Source organism: Macaca mulatta, chromosome 7 (assembly GCF_049350105.2).
Source record: "Macaca mulatta isolate MMU2019108-1 chromosome 7, T2T-MMU8v2.0, whole genome shotgun sequence".
Classification (NCBI taxonomy): Eukaryota; Metazoa; Chordata; class Mammalia; order Primates; family Cercopithecidae; genus Macaca; species Macaca mulatta.
In genome coordinates, this window is record NC_133412.1 from 112,515,701 (window position 1) to 112,532,555 (window position 16,855).

General features: G+C 36.1%; 1 protein-coding gene across 1 annotated transcript in view; it reads right to left on the reverse strand.

Moving 5' to 3' along the window:
- Positions 1–2,609: 2,609 nt before the first annotated feature.
- The window catches only part of FBXO33 (F-box protein 33), a 32,093-nt gene continuing 17,847 nt past the window's right edge, over positions 2,610–16,855 (reverse strand). The window contains exons 2-4 of the mRNA XM_001093383.5: positions 7,373–7,483; positions 6,146–6,831; positions 2,610–4,726 (exon numbers count right to left, since the gene is read on the reverse strand). Coding sequence (XP_001093383.1) covers positions 4,455–4,726; positions 6,146–6,831; positions 7,373–7,483 — 1,069 coding nt within the window. The 3' untranslated portion in view covers positions 2,610–4,454. The remainder of the gene's footprint in view (positions 4,727–6,145; positions 6,832–7,372; positions 7,484–16,855) is intronic.

Sequence of the window (16,855 nt, forward strand, 5' to 3'; positions counted from 1 at the left end):
TGCTTTTTAAAAACAGATGGTAAGTAGGCTGGGTGCAGTAGCTCATGCCTGTAATTCCAGCACTTTGGGAGGCGAAGGTGGGAGGATCGCTTGAGGTCAGGAGTTCAAGACCAGCCTGGCCAACATGATAAAACCCCAACTCTACTAAATACAAAAATTAGCTAGGCTTGGTGGCATATGCCTGTAGTCCCAGCTACTTGGTAGGCCCAGGAGGTGGAGGATGCAGTGTGCTGAGATTGCACCACTGCACTCCAGCCTGGGTGACAGAGTGAGACTCTGTCCCCCAAAAAAAAAAAAAAATTGTAAACACTAAATTCCTATAGCATTTAGATTCCATTATACATATCTTAAGTCATGTATATAATTTAAACTGCTAATGTTTATAGCTGCTAAGATTATGACTGTTATGTTTAACTTAAAAATATGCAAAGGGGTACATTTTTAGGGGCTAGGAAAACAAGTTAGAAAACATGGGATTAGAGAATACATGTAAAAGTGAAAATTCTGGGTTACAGGGCACAGGCAACTTCAACTTTACAAGATACTGCAAGTTTGCTTTCCAAAATGGATATATCAAGTTCCAGCTGTGTTTCCTCTTCCTTGCCAACACATGGTGTATCTTGCCCTTTTAAAAAATCTTTCAGAAAGGATGATTCAAGTATCCTGAAAACTTACTTATGATACATCATCCATTTCTTTCCACAACCAGCAAACCAAATTTATTAGTATACCGTAATATCCCACAAGGACACCTAATGAGTCCTGGGGTGGCTGGAGCCTGGGTTGGTTGCCTTCTGATGCTTTCAGGCTCTTCTGAGCAGTGGGAGTGGAGCTGAGTCTGAAAGTAGGCCCCAGACAGAGAGCAAACTCACTCACTACTCCTGGCCAGATGAGAATCACTGTCCATCACAGAAAAGGAGGGGGGGTCTACAAAGCTGTGAAAGCAATACATTCCAGGTGTTCAAAGAGCAGGAAGGAACCCCAAGTGTGAGGCCCCCAGGTGTGGCTAGTTGGATTTGAAAGGGTTGGGAGCTGGAGGTGGAAGGAGGGCTCCCTGCAGCCTCTAATTGCCTTCACATATATATAAAGTTGGTGGCTGTTAACTCTTCAGTGGTGTCTCACCTAACAGTAGGATTATGTAAGGGAGATCACAAATTAGAGCATCATGATTTTAAAATAATTCTAACAAACATCAATTTGAATTTAAAATTAACTCACAACATTATTTCCCAAAGAAAGAAAAAGAAGCGTTAAATTTCTTAGTTTCAACTGCATAAATTATGGGTTATTTTTAAAAAAGACCTAAAAATTACCTGTTTGTGGGGTGTTCCTCATTGGTGACAGTATTAAAACATTTTAATCAAATGTTAATTAAATCAATTAAAACATCTGGCAAGATTTTACTTGAAAGTTCCAAATTCAGTATTTTTTCCTCAAATCTTCTACATTTTTCATCATTTAATTTAAAAAAAGTAATTTTTCTCTAATTCTTTCTGGTTTATACCAGTATGCTGTACAATATTTTCTATGTGTGCTACAACATGACAAAGGTTGGGAAACATTGATACAATGTGGTATGTTCCCTGGGTATCATTCACATGTGCTATGTTACTCCATTAGCACTGTGTTATGTTACTGGCTTCATAAGAATCCAATCTGATTCATGCTCTAAGTCCCAAGCAAGTTCCTGCATCTTTGTGTTCAATTTCTGCATCTTTGTGGTGGGGAAATGGAAAGTAATTTTAGATAGATATGTATATTTCATATAGTTTAATAAGCTATGTTTTGAAAATATTTAATACCTTTGTTTAAAGATGATCTCGTGTATCTGTGAGCTACTGAGCTAACAGCAATGGAAAATTTCAATGAAGAATCGGAATTTTAGCTAGACAAGTCCAATCCTTCATTTTAGAGATGAGGAAACCAAAACTGAAAGAGGTGTTTGTGCTCAAGTAGAGCCAGAGCTTAGACTGGAAAACAGATGTCAAGCCTCCAAAATTTAGAGCTTCACTACAATGACCTTAACTTGCATGCTATTCACATTAGATTTTCCTTTTTCATACATTTTGGGTATGTCTTAAATATATACTTAAACATGTTGATTCATTCAAAGGAGTTAGATGTGGCCAGGAAGTAATGAAGTGGTAAGTATAAGGACAATTATTTGTGAACACCAGATTATTCCTGAAGAGTCAATGTCTGGAATGATAAGGAAGGGAAGATGGAAGGAAGAAAAGAAGTCCTTTTGTTTACTATAAATAAGAGCTGTGAGTCTCAACAACCAAGAACAGAGATTAGAATACCAAAATAAAGGAATATAGGGGTTTATGAAGAATTTAGTATTACCATATCTAAGTATTTCTGCATTTGGTATCTTTTAAAAAACAGCCCCTCTAGTCTATAAATTTTTACCATATTGATAATGTATTCTAGGTGCATAATATATTGAGATTTTGGGCTAAGAAATCCAGTGTTTGCTTTTAAGCTTGTATTTTGTCAAAGTGAATTTTTGTAAAAAAATTCTCCAAACTATTCAGCTAAGACTTTATAATGTATTCTCAAATTTAAGCTTTGCTGCACCAGAATACAACCAGAATACTAACACATTATTATACACAATGTAAGGATTATTGCAGTTTATTTAACACTAAAAGTAGTCATGCTTCATATACAATAAAATATATTACAATGATCATTTTTAATGCTTTATTCATTGATTAAAAGAATATACATTTAACATAAACCATACAACATCAGTCATCAGGTCAAACATTCAGCTGGTTTCCTTACAGTTTCTGTCAGGAGTTATTTTATCTGATCACATTTATAAGATAAAATCTCACCACATCTGGCATTTACACACACTGTGCCAGTGGATTCACACTACTGATGTACATATAAAATCCGCATGGTATGTGCTCACTGGAGACAAAACAGTGCACACCTGTCAAAAGGTCATTTTAATATAAGATGGTAAAACCATTTGTAAAACACATATAAACTTTTTTCCATAAATAGAATCATATCTGGACATCTGTTGCATAAATTGTGTTTCCAAAGCTTACAATAGAGCAGCCAGGTCTCAGCACTGCTGGGCACCCAGGTTGGCTACTTACTTTATTATTGCAGACTGTCCTTTAACATTAAATGCACAACATTCGTACCACTTAAAACTGGGGTCAGGTGGAAGTCTCACAGAGACCACGTCTGTACCGCGGTTGCCCTGAAACAGTTAATAGGCTTTTAAAGCCTCTCAGATATAACAAGGTTTTAAAACATACTTCATGGAATGTTCTTCATGTATCATAGCAGCTCATACCTGTGATAGAACAAGCTTTCAGTTTTTCCTTTCTTTCCTTTACATTCACTATTCACAGTGAAACAGGTGCATGTTTTTTTTTTCTTTTTTTTTTTGTTTTGTTTTTTCAGAGTTCTGAGGTTGCTGACTGAGCCACAGCACAGCTGTGTACCACAGGTCGAAATTCGACCTTAAATATTACAATCTAGCAGTATCTGGCTGGCCAGAGTGGGCCGGCCCCTGCCAGCATGTGGGCACTTCTTCATTAAGTCTATTCTTTGGCAGCTGACACGCGTGCTGACAGAGAAAAATCCAGTGACTTGTTGTTAGGGATTTCACGACTAATGTTTTTGCAAGCATGTGTATTTACAACTCTGTATTTTTATTTCCTTTAGGAGGTTTTACTCTGAAATACAGTTTCTTTCTTCCCCCACTATTTGAAATCTGGGCTAAATGAATGTGTAATGTAATTGATGAATAAAATTATGTCAGATATAGTTAAAAAAAATCCAACGATTTCAGTATTCATGTTTATGTAAATGCATTTTTTTTAAAAAAAACGATTAAGCAATGTTCTAGTACTATACAAAATTCAAAATGGTAACTGGTGATACCGACTATTAGATATGTAATGAAAGTTAAAGTCTTGGCTTTTGTGTTACAGATAATTCATTTGGGATATTATTTATCTTCCATTTGAAATCAAAATTAATGAAATGCTATCAGAATGCATGGATGCAGTGCATTGCATATAAATCTACCAGGCTATGGATATATATCTATGTATGTATAAAAATATTTTGGCTCCTGAGCTCTGAACTCTGACACACAAAGAATAAAAACGTCGAAAAGGCAGAGTAACTCAGTGAAAAATAAAGTTAGCCAGCAACCTCAGACAATCTTCGGCTGTATATCCTTAAGGTTTGGTAACAAGTCCATTAACCGTGAAAGCCCTATACATTGTCACTTTGAACTTCTAAACCAATACCCGACTACGTTCTTTGATCAAGAAGTAGAATATACATATATAATTCTATAAAGCTAATACTGATTAAACACAGCACAAAAGGATTAATTCACACTACTGAAAAAAAAAAAAACATAATAGGACCCTACTTGCATATGTAACCACAGGAATTCTACATTTAAAAAAAAGCTAAATGTCTTCACTGAAGCTTTGCATCTCTCTGTAAAAATGACGATTTGGTTCAGTGAAGACACTGAGTGATTCGATGTCCATGACTGCGTGCCAAGGTTGACCCAGGCCCAGGGATACCTGCTCAATAAGGTTATGCACTGGATCTACATCCTGGTCGGCCAGTTCACCTTGGTCAAAATCAATGCTTTCTTCGGTGACTTCAAGCACTTTCAGATCAGAGCCCCGAAGACGAGCAATGGCAATGAGGTTATGTGCCCACACCGTGTAACCTGAAAAATAAACAAAAGACAACACTGTCCTTTCCTTTTTGATAAGTTTGTCTTTTCCTCATTCAAAGCTTCTAGAGAAGCTTCAAATTTGTATCTCACTTACCATTTTGGTCTTTTTCCTTTAGAAATACATTGAAATTGGAATAGGAAACATGGTTGTATAGCCCAGAAAAAAAAAAAAGGCTACAAGTTGTGTTCAAGAGTACCAATTATGATTAGATCCTTTATGATACTACTTCATTCAGTAAAACAGACATTTAAAGTATATACAAATAAATTTTACAGCTTTGGGTAACGATGTACCATAAGGATGAAATTTTTAGTTCATATATACACGTATCTGTTAACCACATATGGTAAATGTATTTTTCATTTGCGAAAATACACATATCTGTTAACCACATGTGGTAAATGTATTTTTCATTTGCGAAAAATCATCTCTCATAATGCTTCACAAAGTTACGAAGTGACACTTTAAAGGTAAACTTAATTGTCAGTAGCAAATATGTAAATTATAAAACAATCATGGGAATGATATACACCAACTTCAGAATAATAACTACTACTGGGAAGGAATAAAGGGGGATGAATGTGGGGAGCTTTAGCTTAAAGAAGAAAAAGGCTTTAAAAAGACTGGCTTAAATTAACTTTTAAATAACCTGATATGTCTTTACCCCACTGTGTTTACCACTTTCAGTATTGATCTAGTCTTTTCTACCACCTCTGACGACTGGCATAAAGCAAGACTTGAAAAGCAAGACATACATTCCCAAACACAAAGGGACGCTAAAAAAAAATAATGAAACAGTGCTGGTAAGATAAGCTAATAAGAGAGTTTAAGACATTCTTATATACTACTTTGTAATTATCTTACAAGTATCCAAAAAAGAAGTAAATTTATTTGTCAGAATACCAACTCTCCATCCAAATGAGAACAGGTCACATTAAAATGAAAGAAGCATATCAATGGAACCATCGTTAAAAAAAATTACACACATTAATACTTTGATACCAAGAACCTAAAAGCTGAGGTAGTGAGCATGAAAGAAATAATACGTTCTCTTACCCCGTGCTATGTTTTAAGGGGTCGGGTGATTAGAGGAAATGTATCTACCACAGGTATGTGTGCTTTCTTAGACAGTTAAATTAATTTCACTGATTTTTTTTTTTTTTTTGAAATACCGCCATTCAAATGATGGACAAAAAAGTAACAGGGAAGCTGGAGCAGAACACTTAGGGTTAAATATGATTTTCCTTTTGTAAGTGATATATCTTGCAAGCTTTAGAAAGCATAAGAATCTGCATATCAAGTTGATCCAAGATTTCTTGATACTATCAAGGTCAGTGATATCTCTTTACTGGCATAAAATGTTTTCGGTGTAATTCCAGTATTAGATTATAATGAACAAAATCACCTACCATGAATTGCCAGAAGAGAGAGCTTTGTGCACCTCCATGCTAATAAAACCAACGGATCTTCATTTCGGTTGTCACTAAGATCTGGAAAACCAGACGTGTCAATCACATCATTCATTAAAATAAAATGAGTGAGGAACTTGTCATATTGCCTGGATATAAGATCAACAATAGCCCCTGAAACACAAGTGATATAGCTATCAAAATGAATCCTCTCTAGTGGTATACTGGGTTTTAGAATCTTTAACATATCTTCACTCTTGATATCAAAAGCCATTATATAGACCCGAAGGTTGGTGCTCTTTCGTGACAGGGCTTTCCAATGCTCATCATTTGGCATGTTGTCCAGAGACTTGTGCATTATGGAAACACTGTGAACCAGAAGAGACAGTCGCTGCAAAGGCACATGGTTGCTATCAGTTAAGACTCTTGCCATCTCAGCTGTAAAGTCACAAAAATCCAAGGCAAGTGAGTGCAGATTCACGAATCGCTCCAGTTCAACTGCAGTAATAAGAGTGCTGTTACCAGGAATATTATTGTCAAGTAAACTCAGGTGCTCCATGGTGCTGGCAACAGCATTAGAGAGAGATGACAGTGATGTTGGCGTTACTATTTCCAGCATAAACCCACAGGACAGCCATTTCAGTTGCCTACTATTACTCAGGATTTCTTCAAACAGTTGCTGAATTCTATAAGGAAAACACATGCCACGGTGATCCCATTAACATTCAGTTCTAATCTTTTAACACTGACTTTTGAAAATAGGCAATGAAAAGCATGCAATTTTGAGATCTATTTTTCCTCATTAGGTAATTTCTATTCAACCCACAGTAAATACCATTAAAATTCACATTAAAATGTAATGAAAAGGTATATTAAACACACAGATCTATTAAACACACAGAAATATGCTCCTCATCCACAAAAAGCACCACTTATACCCGTTTAGTAGAAAAGTATGATGACATACAATTTATGTTATAGCAAAGGCAAGTAGGGAAATAATTTTAAATAGCAATAATTATTCACTTAGTTATTTGATTTGTCTTAAAGATTTATGAGATGGAATGGCAGATGCTGATCACTGTATTTCATCATTAAAACATTTCCAGGACCTATGTTCCTTTCAGGAAAAAAATCATTACTCTTCTGTTTGTATCTCATAATTTATTAGAAAAACACATTATTAATAAATAGTACAACCTCCTTTCTATTAACCATGTAACTTACTGTTTAATTTTTTTGCCATCAGGGTCCACCTTGCTGAGGTATGTATTTGACAAACTTCCTTGCTGTTGTAGAACACTTATGTCTCCAAAAAGACTAAACTTCTGAAGGTTCCTACAAGAAAAATCATTTGAAATGATTTTCTAAATAATTTATACTTAAAAAAATGTAAATATAAAAAATAAGAATATGCAAAGGGGATATTCTAGCAAGGTTTCTATTTTATAACTCACTTAGAATCCAGTTAAGTACTTTCAGATTTCTTTATACATACATTCAGATTTCTTTATGCATACAAAGCAACATGATACAGGAGAAGTGGCAAAAGCTTTAAAGAACAAGGACTATGGTATAAAGATTAGTTCAGGAACTGAATATTATAATGACTATGGAAAAGTCTCTTAATGTGCCTGAGACTCAATTCTTCATCAGTAGTAACAATACCTACCTTATAGGGTTTAGGGATAAATAACACAATGACATATGACAAACTATATAAGCTCTAAATTTTAGAGAGATGATAATTACAATATAAACATTTCCTCAAACCAGTTAATTTAGTTAACATGTTAAATGCTCCAGGGTAAATCACTGCCCTGAAGATACCTACTCAGTAAGAAATATTCCTTAACTAAAATCTAAAGAGAACCTTCTCCAGTTTTATGATCAAACCATACAGCTTATGAACAAGGGAAGTAGAAAACTACGTAAGGCTAGGTGCAGTGGCTCACACCTGTAGTCCTGGCCGGCACTTTGGGAGACCAACGCCAGGGAATCGCTTGAGGCCAGGAGTTCAAGACCAGCCTGGCGAACATGGCGAGACCTTGTCTCTACTGAAAATACAAAAATTGGCTGGGCATGGTGGCATACGCCTGTAATCCCAGCTGAACCGGGAGGCGGAGGTTGCAGTGAGCCGAGATCGTGCCACTGCACTCCAGCCTGGGAGACAGACTCTACCTAAAAAAGAAAATGATGTAAAAATCTTTTGGTTTTAGATAATTTTAGTTACAAAACATACAGTTTTCTAATAGTAAAATTGTAAATAAAATAGGAGAAAAACAAATGGATAAAGATAAAACTCCTGAGTCCAATAATAACCAACTAGAGATTCCATTTATAACATAAAATGGGATAATTTTAATTAAAAAATATATCATCTACAACAGTGATACAAGATTTAAATAAATGAAAAATACCTTTTCTTTTTCTTTTTTTTTTTTTTTGGAGACAGTGTCTCGCTCTGTTGTTCAGGTTGGAGTGTAGTGGTATGATCATGGCTCACTGCAGCCTCAACCTCTTGGGCTTAAGTGATCCTTCCAGTTCAGCCTCCTGAGTAGCTGGGACCACAGGCATGTGCCACAATATGTGGATAATTTGTAATATTTTGTAGAGATAAGGTCTTGCTATGTTCCTCAGGCTGGTCTTGAACTTGTGGGCTCAAGTAATCCTCCCATACTGGACTCTCAAAGGGCTGAGATTATAGGTATGAGATACCATGTCTGGCCCGAAAAATACCATTTCTTGACGGTATGTCACATTTTCTCAAGTAAATCACCTTAATTGCACTGAAAAGCCCAATGATTCTAAAATTTAGCTTGAGGAATTATCATTAATTCGTTTATTCATTTAACCAACAATTCCCTGAGGGCCTACGAAGTACCAGGAACTGTGCTATATATTAGAGACACAATAGTGATTCAGTGCTGTGAAGGACAAGTATCCATAAAAGTGGGTTATTTGGCTTTGGAGAATATAAGGTTTTATATAAAGTAGAAAAAACATATCACACTCAATTCCAAAATAATACTCAGGCGAGTCATACAATCTCAGTACTTTCCTCCTTTCAACTAAACTTTCATTTATTTGGTGGTATTAAAATACATATGGAAGAGACTTTTACTTCTTTTACAAAGAATTAAACAAGGACAACTGCCTTCCCTCTGTAAACCACTATAAAACTAGACAAAACATAAAATAATTGTTTTCAGACACTGGACAATAAGCAATATAGGACTCTGATCCTGGAAGATGGGGAAAAAATGAAGTGTGTACTATAATTGCCTGAGATTATGGCCTGGAGAGAGTTTTCAGGTTACAACATAGCCTGGTAGTCTGAGTGGAGGAGACAGAGATTTTAGGGAGTTTGTAGTCCAGAATTTTAGGGCAGAGTACCAGAGACAAAGGAAATGTACAGAGAGAGCTTCACAGATTTGCAAAGACTTCATATTACCCAGGTTTTTGGCTGAGTAATGATTTGTACACATGTGGGGCAAAACTACAAGGCTGAAGAAGAGAGTACCGCTGGAAAGCAGTAGAGTCCACACAGTGGTAAGGAAACATGGCTCACAACTAGGAGAAAAATCCATCAACAGAAATATACTCAGAAATGGCAGATAAAGGATTTAGGGAACGAATTTAAATCAGCTATTAAAACTATACTCCATAAAACTATTTATCAATAAAAAGAATATGGATTAGAAAGGAAGAAGCAGAAGTGTCCTAATTTGCCAATTACATGATCATTTACACAAAAATTCTAAGGAATCTAAAAAAAGCTACTATGAGTTTAGTAAGGTTAATGAGTTGAGTAAGGTCACATGATACAAGGTCAATATATAAAAATCAATTGTATTTCTACACGCTAGCAATGAACATTTGGAAATTAAAATTTAAAAAAGCACTATTTACAGTAGTATCAAAAATACAAAATATTTAGGAATCAACTGAACAGAAGTATCAATCCTATACACTGAAAACCACAAAACATTGTTGAAGTAAATCAAACAAGATCTAAGTAAATGGAATTCCACATCTGTTGGCTGGAAGTTTCAATACTGTAAACATGTCAATTCTCCCCAAATTGATCAACAGACTCAACACAATCCTAATAGGTACTATGCTTTACAACAGATCTCTAGAAATTTTTCATCTTGCAGAACAGAAATTTTATATTCATTAACAATTTTCCATTTTTCTCTCCTTACAGCCCTAGCAATCACCATTTTATTCTCTGCTTCTGGGAATTTGACTATTTTAGATACCTCACGTAAGTGGAGTCATGCAGTATGCATCCTTCTGTGACTGACTTATTTCACGTAGCATAATGTCCTGTGGGTTCATCCAGGTTGTTGCATACAGTAGGATTTCTCTCTCTTTATTTTTAAGGCTTAATATTTTTCCATTGCATGTATATATCACATTTTCTTTATTCATCTTTTGATGGACATTTGGATTGTTTTATTATATTGGCTAATGTGAATAATGGTGCACTGAACATGGGTGTGCAGATATCTTTGAGATCCTGATTACAACCTTTTTGTATACATATCCAGAAATATTCCATTACTGGATCATACAGCAGTACGATTTTTAATGAATCTCCATATTGCTTTCCACAGTGGCTGCACCATTTTACACTCCCACAAACAGTTGTATAAAAGCTCCAACTTTTCTACATCCTCACAAATGTCTATTTATTTAGAGACAGGGTCTCCGTTTACCAAGGCTGGAGTGCAGGGCGCCATCTTGTCTCACTGCAGCCTCAACTTCCCAGGCTCAGGCGATTCTCTCACCTCAGCCTCCTGAGCAGCTGGGACTACAGGTGTGCGCCACCATGCCTAGCTAACTTTTTTTGTATTTTTTAGTAGAGACAGGGTTTCACCATGTTGGCCAGGCTGGTCTTGAACTCCTAGACTCAATCAATCTGCCTGTTTCAGCCTCCCAAAGTGTTGGGATTACAGGCGTGAGCCACCAAGCCTGGCCTTAAATTTATTTTTGGTAACAGATATGCTAAGATGTGAGTTGATATCTCACTGTGGTTTTGATCTGCATTTCCATGATTAATGATACTCAGCATCTTTCCATATACCTGGAGGCCATTTGTATGTCGTCTTTGGAGAAATATCTATTTGTTTTTTGCTTGTTTTAAGATTAGGTTAAATTTGTTTTTTTTTGCTATTGAGTTATACGAGTTACTTATATGTTTTGGATATTAACCTCTTACCTTGATAGATGTTTTGCTAATATTTAACTTCTATTTCTCTGTTTTCTGGACATGGAGTCTCACTCTGTGGTCCAGGCTGGAGTGCAGTGTGCCATCTCGGCTCACTGTAACCTCTGGCTCCCAGATTGAAGCAATTCTCCTGCCTCAGCCTCTCAAGTAGCTGGGATCACAGGTATGCACCACCACACCTGTTTTTTTTAATTTTGTATTTTTTTGTTTTAGTAGATACAGGTTTCACTATGTTGGCCAGGCTGGTCTTGAACTCCTGACCTCAGGTGATCTACGCCTCAACCTCCTTACTTTTATCTCACCTTTTTTTTTCTTTTAGACAGGGTCTTGCTGTTTCCCAGGATGGAATGCAGTGGCGTAATCATGGCTCACTGCAGCCTCGATCTCCTGGGCTCAATGGATCCTCCCACCTCGGCCTCCCAAGCAGCTGGGACTACACATGCATGCTACCACACCCAGCTACTTTTGTATTTTTTTGTAGAGATGGGGTTTTATCATGTTGTCCAGGCTGGTCTCGAGCTCCTGGGCTCAAGCAATCTGCCTGCCTCAGTCTCTTCAGCTTGCTTTTTAATTTTGTTGATTGTTTTCTTTTCTGTACAGAGCTTTTATTATGATACAGTCCCACTTGCCTATTTTTGGTTCTTTTGCCTTTGTTTTTGGTGTCAAACCACAAAGTCATTGCCAAGACCAATGCCAAGAAGCTTTCCCCCTATGTTTTCTGTGAAAAGTTTTACAGTTTCAGAATTTATATTTAATTCTTTGATCCATTTTGCTTTGATTTCTGGCCATGGTCTACGATAGGATCCAATTTCCTTCTTTTGCCTGTGGATTTCCAGTTTACACAACACCATTTGTTGAAGAGCCTATCCTTTCCCCATTTTATGTTCTTGGTACCCTTGTCAAAGATCAGTTAATCATAAATGAGTGGGTTTATTTACGGGGTCTCTCTTCTGCTCCATTGGTCTATACATCCATCTTTATGCTACCATGATACTGTTTTGATTACTGTAGCTTTGTAATGTATTTTGAAATTAGGAAGTATGATGCCTCCAGTTTTGTTCTTTTTCAAGACTGGTCTGGCTATTTGGGGTCTTATGTAATTCCATATTAATTTTAGGGTTGTTTTTCTATTTCTGTAAAAAATGTCACTGAGGTTTTAATAGAGATTGCATTGAATCTGTAGACTGCTTTGGGTAGTATGGAGATTTTAACAATATTATTTCTTCCAATCATGAACATGAGATATTTTTCCATTTATTTGTATCTGCTTTAATTTCTTTCATCAGTAAAACTGAAGACTTTCACCTCTTTGGCTAAGTTTATTCCTAAATATTTTATTCTTTTTGATGTTACTGTCAATGGGATTTTCTTAATTTCCTGTGGGATGTATAGAACTGCAACTGATTTCTGTATGTTGGTTTTACATCCACCAACCTTGCTGAATTTGTTTATTAAGAGTTTTTTTTCGGTGGTGTCTTTAGTGTTTTCTATATATAATGCCATGTCATCTGCAGACAATTTTAGTTTTTCTTTTCAGATTTGGATGCTTTTATTTTTCTTCCCTAATTGCTCTGGCTAGGACTTCCAATACTGTGTTGAATAGAAGTGGCAAGAGCAGGCATCCACATCTTGTTCTTGATCTTAGAGTAAAAGGTTCCAGTTTTTCACTGATGAGTATGATGTTAAGCTAAGGGCTTGTCATACATGGTCATATATGGACTTTATTATACTGTTGAAGTACATTCCTTCTATGGTTAATTTTTTGAGTGCTATATCATGAAAGAATGTTGAATTTCATCAAATGCTTTTTCTGCATCTACTGACATGGTCATGATTTTTATCCATTGTTACAATGTGGCATATTATATTTATTGATGTGTATATGGTGAACCATGCCTGCATTCCAGGGATAAATCCCATTTAGGATGTATGATCCTTTTAATGTGCTGTTGAATTTGGTTTGCTAGTATTTGTTGAGGATTTTGGTATCTATGTTCATCAGAGACACTGACCTATAGTTTTATTGTTAGTGTCCTTATCTGGCTTTGGTATCACAGCAGTGCTAGGCATATAAAATGAGTTTAGAAGCGTTCCCTCTTCTTCAACTTTTTGGAAGAGTTCAAGAAGGACTGACATTAATTCTTCTTCAAATATTTGGTAGAATTCACCTGTGAAGCCATCCAGTCCTGGGTTTTTCTTTTTTGGAGGGAGGTTTTTAAAAATTATGGATTCACTCTCATTTGTTATTTGTCTGATGATATTTTATATTTCCTTCATGATTCAGTTTTGGAAGGTTTATATTTCTAGGAATTTATTTATTCTTCTAGATTATCCAATTTATTGGAAATGAAAGCTCATAGGAGTCTCTTATAGTCTTACTGTATTTCTCTGGCATCAGTTGTAATGTCTCCTCTTTCACTTCTTTGAGACTTTTGTCTTACTCTAAAGGTTTGTCAATTTTGTTTATCTTTTCAAAAAGCAACACCCGGCTTTGTTAGTCTTTACTACTGCTTTTTGTAGTCTGTATTTACTTCTGCTCTAATATTTATTATTTCCTTTCTTCTGCTAACTTTGGGCTTTGAATGTTGTTTTTCTAATTCCTTAGGGTTTAAAGTTAAGTTGTATGAATTTTTTTTTCTTTTTTTCTTTTTTCTTGAGATGGAGTCTTGCACTGTCACCTGGGCTGGAGTGCAGTGGTGTGATCTCGGCTCACTGCAACCTCCGCCTCCCAGGTTCTCCTGCCTCAGCCTCCCAAGTAGCTGGGGTTACAGGCAACCACCACCACACCCAGCTAATTTTTTGTAGTTTTAGTAGAGACAGGGTTTCACTATGTTGGCCAGGCTGGTCTCAAACTCCTGACCTTGTGATCCGTGTGCCTCTGCCTCCCAAAGTGCTGGGCTTACAGGCGTGAGCCACTGCACCTGGCCTTTTCTTCTTTCTTAACATTTTTTTGCTATAAATTTTCCTTTTAGTATTACTTTTGCCACTTGCTATACGTTTTGGTAAGTTTTTATTTTTATTTGTATCAAAATATTATTTGACTTCCCCCCCCTTTTTTTTTTGAGACAGTCTCGCACTGTCGCCCAGGCTGGAGTGCAGTGGCGGGATCGTGGCTCGCTGCAACCTCCGCCTCCCAGGTTCAAGTCATTCTCCTGCCTCAGCCTCCCGAGTAGCTGGGACTACAGGTGTACGCCACCACGTACAGATAATTTTTGCATTTTTAGTAGAGACGGGGTTTCACAATGTTTGGCCAGGATGGTCTCGATCTCTTGACCTTCACCTTTCAAAGTGCTGAGATTACAGGCATGAGCCACTGGCATCCGGCCTTGACTTCCCTTTTAATATTATATTAATTGATATTAATATATCAATTATTATTAATAGATCAATATTAATTAGTATATTAACATATCAATTATATATTAATTAGATATTAATATATCAATCTATATGACTTCCCTTTTAATATTTATTGACTTCCATTTCCACATATTTGTGAATTTTCCTCCTTTTACTGATTTCTAGTTTTATATTATTGTGGTCAGAAAAGATATCTGACATGATTTCAATCTTAAATTTATTAAGATTTGTTTTGTAGCCTAATGTGATTTATCCTGGAGAATGTTCCATGTGTGCTTGAGAAGAACGTGTATTCTGCTGTTGTTGGATGGAATGTTCTATATGTATCTGTTAGGTCCATTTGGCCCATAGTTTGGTTAAAATCCAGTGTTTCCTCACTGATTTTCTGTCTAAATGATTTATCCATTGTTGAGAGTGGTGTCTTGATGTCTTCTTTTATTATTATATTGTTGTTTGTTTTTCCCTTCAGGTATGTTAATATTTGCTTTACGTATTTAGGTGCCCTGATACTGGATGCATACATATTTATAATTGTTATGTCTTCCTGACTGACCCTATCATTCTATAAAGACCTTGTCTCTTGTGTCAGTTTTTGACTTAAAGTCTATTTTCTAAGATATAAGTATATAACTTATATACCCAGCACATGGTGGGTTCCTATTTTTTAATTCATTCAGCCACTCAATGACTTTTGATGATGGAATTTAATCCATTTATATTTAAAGTAATAATAGGTAAAGACTTACTATTGTCATTTTGTTTGTAGTTCTTTCATTCCTTTCTTCTCTTGCTATCTTCCTTTGTGATTTGATGATTTTTTTGTAGTGCTATGTATTTATCTTTTGTGTATCTACTACAGGCATAACTTGGAGATATTGCAGGTTCACTTCCAGACCACTGCGATAAAGTGAATATTGAAATAAAGAAAGTCAAATAATTTTTTGTTTTTCAAGTTAAAAAGCAATATACATACCTTAACTAAAAAATACTTTAATGCTAAAAGATGCTAACAATCACCTGAGTCTTCAGCTAGTTGTAATCTTTGGCTGGTAGAATGTCTTGCCCCAATATCGGATGGCTACTCACTGATCAGGGTGATAGTTGAAGGCTGGAGTGACTGGCAATTTCTTAAAATAAGACAATGAAGTTTGTTGCATCTGCTGACTCTTCTTTTCATGAAAGATCCTCTGTAGCATGCTATGCTGCTTAATAGCTTTTTATCCACAGTAGAGATTGTTTTTACAATTGGACTCTATCCCCTTAAACTCTGCTGCTACTGTATCAGCTCAGTTTATGGAATATTTCTTAAAGCCTTTAATGTTATAATTTCAACAACATTCACAGCATCTTCATTAGAAGTAGATTCTAATCTCAAACACCACTTTCTTTGTTCATACACAAAAAGCAACTTCTCATGCATTCCAGTTTTATGATGAGATTGCAGCAATTTAGTCAAACCTTCAGGCTCCACTTCCAATTCTAGTTCTCTTGCAGTTTTTACCACATCTACAGTGACTTCCTCCACTGAAGTCTTGAACCCCTCAAATGATCCATGAGTGCTGGAATTCAACCTCTTACAAAGTCCTGTTAATGTTGATATTTTGATCTCCTCCCATGAATCATGAATGTTCTGAATGGCATCTAGAATGGGTGAATCCTCAGTTTACTTTTCCCAAATCTACCAGAGAAATCACTATCTATGGCAGCTATAATCTTATAAAATGTATTCCTTAAATAATAAGACTTGAAAGTCAAAATTACTCTTGGATCCACGGACTGAAGAACAGATGTTGTGTTCGCAAGCATGAAAACAACATGAATCTCCTGGTTCATCTGCATCAGAGCTCTTGAGTGACCATGTACATTGTCAATGAGATGTAATTTCAAAAGGAACCTTTTTGTAAGCAGTACCTCTCCACAGTGGGCTTAAAATAGTCAGTAAATTATGCTGTATACAGATGTGCTATCATCCGTGCTTTGTTGTTCCACTTATGGAGCACAGGCAGAGTAGATTTAGCATAATTCTTAAGGGCCCTAGGATTTTTAGAATAGCAAATGAGCATTGGCCTCAACTTAAAGTGACCAGATGCATTAACCTCTAATGAGAGTCAGCC